This window comes from Ascoidea rubescens, assembly GCF_001661345.1.
Source record: "Ascoidea rubescens DSM 1968 unplaced genomic scaffold ASCRUscaffold_1, whole genome shotgun sequence".
NCBI classification, from domain to species: domain Eukaryota; kingdom Fungi; phylum Ascomycota; class Saccharomycetes; order Ascoideales; family Ascoideaceae; genus Ascoidea; species Ascoidea rubescens.
The window spans coordinates 3,089,706-3,094,069 of record NW_017962913.1 but is presented as its reverse complement, the minus strand read 5'-3'; the positions used below and the strand labels follow the sequence as shown (position 1 = coordinate 3,094,069).

Here is a 4,364-nt window from a genome sequence, read left to right as displayed (position 1 = left end):
GAAGCTTGGTAATGGTTCAAACGTTTGTTTTTTTGAAGTTGGTTCGAATCTTGAAGATGAGTGTCTTTGAGGGGTCTTTATTAGATCAATATCAGTGTCTAATAGTAGTCTTCTATCTCTATCAAAGGAGTGAGAAGAACGTGGTATAAATGAGTTATTTGCAGAATCGTTTGTTGGAGAGGAGATTAAAGGAGTTGAGTTTAAGGGAGCAGCTAGAGTTTGTAAGGAAGGTTGAAGTTGTGGAGAGTGTTGAAATTGTTGGTATAATTGATTTTGAGATTGATCAGTATGACTTGGAGAATTATTGTTGTTATTATTTGATAATGCTTTGTTGTTATTATCGCTGGAGGATTGTTGTTGAGTATTATTGGAGCTGGAGATGGTGGTCTGAGAGGAAGTGATATTAGATTTAGCAGATTTTGATTTTGATTTTGATGACAAAGAAGAAGTTGAAGATGAGGAGGAGGATGAAGAAGTTGAGTTGTCAGTTATTATTACGGATGGGGGAACAAGGCTGTTGTTAGTATTGTTTGAGTTTGAGTTATTATTTGAGCTAGAAGTAGAAGCAGAGGTGGAAGTTGTGTTTGAATCGATTGAGGATGAGCTATTTATTGATTTTGATTTTAACGATTGATCATTTTTTGAAGAAGAGATTTTTGATTTATTTTTATTTGAATCAGAAATTTGATTTGAGTTATTGTTTACATTATTGTTTACATTATTGTTATTATTATTGTTATTATTGTTATTATTGTTATTGTTATTATTAGTGGTAGTATTAGTATTAGTATTAGTATTATTGTTATTGTTATTGTTATTGTTACTGTTATTGTTGTGAATTGAATTTGAATTGTTTGAACCAATTGAATTAGAGTTAGAGTTGGATGAAACATTTGTATTACTGCCAGAGCTACTGGTACTTGTTGCTGAAGAAGGCTGAGATTTATGATCTTTATCTTTGTCTTTCTTTTTAGAAAAGGTTTTTGAATCTAAAGATTTAGTTCTTTGGAGAACTCTTTGCTTAAAACCTTTCATCATTTTATCCATTTTTATATTAATTTGGTGATGCTGAGGGAAGAACAAATATGGTTAATAGTCAATCTGATATTGCTATTGTTGTTGTTGTTGTTAGTTTAGCCTAGTTTAACTGAACTTAATGCTAGCTTGATGCTCTTGTACTGATCTGGTATAGTTTAGATTCAAAAACTAGTCTTGGAACAAACTCTTTGGCGCAAACCACAAGTTGGAAAATTTTTTTAGAGTGCCAGTCTGGATGAAAATTAATTAACCAAAAACAAGCAAAAGATAGGAGAGAGATTGGAATTGCAACAGGAGACAGGAGAGTGGAAGATGCAAAGCAGAAAACAAATCCAGAAAGAAGCAGAAGACAGTGAGGACAAGAAAGCACGAGAAGAAGAAGAATTGTGCCAGCTTCGCTCAGACAGGTCTGGAGAAAGATATAATCAAGAGAGTGAGAACAGTGAAAGGTAAAGTTACAATTTGTTATTTCAGTGAGGCCTACTGGATATGAGCCAAGTGGAAGGTAGCTCGCCCGCAACGCTGGTTTAGAGACAGCGCGCTAGGTGCAGACAGAGAAGTGTGAATGAATACACACGCCGAGAGCCATGCAGGTGGTATCTATATTTGGACTCCGTGTTGCTGGTATCAGCCACACCCATGGAGTGTGCGTTCTAATGCGTATATATGCACACATAGACAGACGCCATCAGATCCACCAGTATGGGTACTGCCGCAACTCCGACCGGCCAATCAGATGTCGCGGAAACCAGATTATCCTACTTTTCAGGCCTGGAGAATCAAAAACACATCAAAGATTAGAAACTCAGTGAGATATAGAATCACCTCCATCGACCAACGACACAGTCTCATCCCACAATATCTTCTTTGCAGAATGAGTTTCTTAATCAAAAGCAAGACCTTGGGAATAATACCTAGAACTGCCCCAATACTCTCTTTCACACTTTACCGAAACGCTGCTTCCTATACTTTGTCAAGAACCAAACAAATCACCCCTACACCATTGGAAACAGACTATCCTTTAATCTCCCTGTACAAACCATCTTCAAAACTTGACTATGTTCTCACCTCTCTTGATGGCATTATGAATTGGGCCAGAAAATCGTCTTTTTGGCCTGTTACCTTCGGTTTAGCATGTTGTGCTGTTGAAATGATGCATCTTTCCACCCCAAGATATGATCAAGATAGATTGGGTATCATTTTCAGAGCTTCTCCCAGACAAGCTGATATTATGATTGTTGCTGGCACTTTAACTAATAAGATGGCTCCAGCTTTGAGACAAGTTTACGATCAAATGGCCGAACCAAGATGGGTCATTTCAATGGGCTCTTGTGCAAATGGTGGTGGTTACTACCATTACTCATATGCTGTGGTTAGAGGTTGCGATAGAATTGTGCCTGTTGATGTCTATGTTCCTGGCTGTCCTCCAACTGCCGAAGCTCTTATGTATGGTGTTTTCCAATTACAGAAAAAGATGATGAATACCAAAACAACAAGATTATGGTACAGATCTTAGGCCTTACATGCTATTTATTTTGTATCTTACTCATTATCATTCATTCTATATATCTCATTTCAATTCAGCTCACTCAATTCAACCTCAATCCTCAATTCTCCATTTTACATCAAATAACATGAAAAAAATTCTAAAGAATATAACGAATACAATCTTACAATCTTACAATCTTATGCTTTAATGATTCCTTGATTTGCTGATAATTATTCAATTTAATATTCAATTTAATATTCATTCAACTACTTTATTCCATTTTATCCTATCCTATCCTATCTTATCCTATCCTGTCTTCTTTCCTATTTTCTATGTTATAATAAATCACATATAACAATATAAATAAACATTACAATTATCCTAGTTTAATTATTGAATTATTTCAAATTTTAAGCCTTTTTTTTTTATTTTATCTTATTTGGTTACTATTATTCATTAATATATTTTTTATCATTTTTATATATTTACTTAACAAAAACAAAAGAACAAAAAAACTTAATAACTAGAACTATTAATTATAAAAATCAAAGACAAATAAACAATTTAACAAAATTATACAAACAAGAATAAATATGATTAACAAAATGCAAAGCAAATAAAAATATAAATGCAAAGCAAATAAAAATATAAATAAAAACATAAATAATAACACATACTAAACATAATTAAAATATTAATGTATTTACTTATTTATCATCTAAATTTAAACACACACAAAAACAAAAAACTGAAAATGAACTAAACAATGACTCATTCTGATATTGATTTCCATTATAATTATATCAAGCCTGTAAAATTACTATTATTAAAACTAAACGAAATGAATATTCTATTTTTGAACATGGACTTTTGAACTTATAAACTCATAGTTCTCTATCTAGGAACTAGCTGTAGTTGGAACTGGAGCTGGAGCTGGAGCTATATGTGGAGTTATAGCTGGTTCTGGTGAAGTTGCTAAATCAGGATTAAGGCTGGGAGTTGGGTTGTTCTTTGTTGCATCTTTATTTGTATTTTCTTCTGTATCTACTTCCATTGCTTCATAAATTGGTTGACTGTTAATTTGAAATTTTGGATTAGCCGACCCGTTAGATTTGGTATTATTCGATCCATTAGATTTAAAATTATTAGAATGCTCAATAATCTTATTGTTTTTATTATTTTTCTCCAATAATTTGACATATTCCTCTAGTTTTTTCCAATTTTCTTGTCGAATTCCATCTCTTTTCTTGTTTTCCTTTACTGTTTCATGATATAATGAATGGCATTGCTTGTAAAGTGCACCATGCTTACTTACAAACATTCTTAATGCGTTCATTGCAAAATTTGGAATAGTCTTTTTCCAGCTATTTGGGCTAGAATTTGAGTCAGAATTTGGGTCAGAGTTTGGATCAGAACCTGGATCATATCCTAAATATGACATATTGGGGTCGTAATTTTCATCAAGCACACTGAATCCATTAAACATTTCATTAAGCGAATTTAGAACTCGATCGATGTTCGGACGTTCTATAGACGCAATTTCGTATAATGAAGGAAAAATTATGGGTAAAATTGATTCAGCATTTTGATCAACTAATTTTATAAAATAGAAATTATTCCAATAGCATAAAACTTTTTGAGCAACTTCGAAATGTGACGATTGAATACATTTTGATAATTGAACGAATAATGGAACTTGAATTTTTACAAATTCTGAGGGTATCATAACTTCAAAAATGTCTTCAATTTCATTTAGAAACATGATTTCCTTTGGTGAATTAATTTTGGGCCAAAATCTTAGTAATCCCATTATAACATCTTCAGTTAATGAGGCATC

At 32.8% G+C, this 4,364-nt stretch overlaps 3 protein-coding genes across 3 annotated transcripts; 1 reads left to right on the top strand and 2 right to left on the bottom strand.

Annotated features, from left to right (window-relative positions):
* Positions 1–22: 22 nt before the first annotated feature.
* On the bottom strand, positions 23–1,047 carry ASCRUDRAFT_6281 (uncharacterized protein; the record flags this gene model as incomplete). The annotated part of the gene is made up of 1 exon (XM_020191313.1): positions 23–1,047. A coding segment is annotated over one exon (1,025 nt), but the record flags the coding sequence as incomplete, so codon positions are not given.
* Positions 1,048–1,846: 799 nt separating this feature from the next.
* ASCRUDRAFT_105565 (NuoB/complex I 20 kDa subunit family protein) lies at positions 1,847–2,988 on the top strand. The gene has a single exon (XM_020188621.1). The coding sequence runs from the start codon at positions 1,913–1,915 to the stop codon at positions 2,552–2,554; it is 642 nt and encodes a 213-aa protein (XP_020050774.1). The 5' UTR covers positions 1,847–1,912; the 3' UTR covers positions 2,555–2,988.
* A 437-nt stretch (positions 2,989–3,425) lies between these two features.
* Positions 3,426–4,337, bottom strand: ASCRUDRAFT_6279 (B56-domain-containing protein; the record flags this gene model as incomplete). The annotated part of the gene is made up of 1 exon (XM_020191311.1): positions 3,426–4,337. The coding sequence occupies one exon, from the start codon at positions 4,335–4,337 to the stop codon at positions 3,426–3,428; it is 912 nt and encodes a 303-aa protein (XP_020050773.1).
* Between the last annotated feature and the right edge of the window lie 27 nt (positions 4,338–4,364).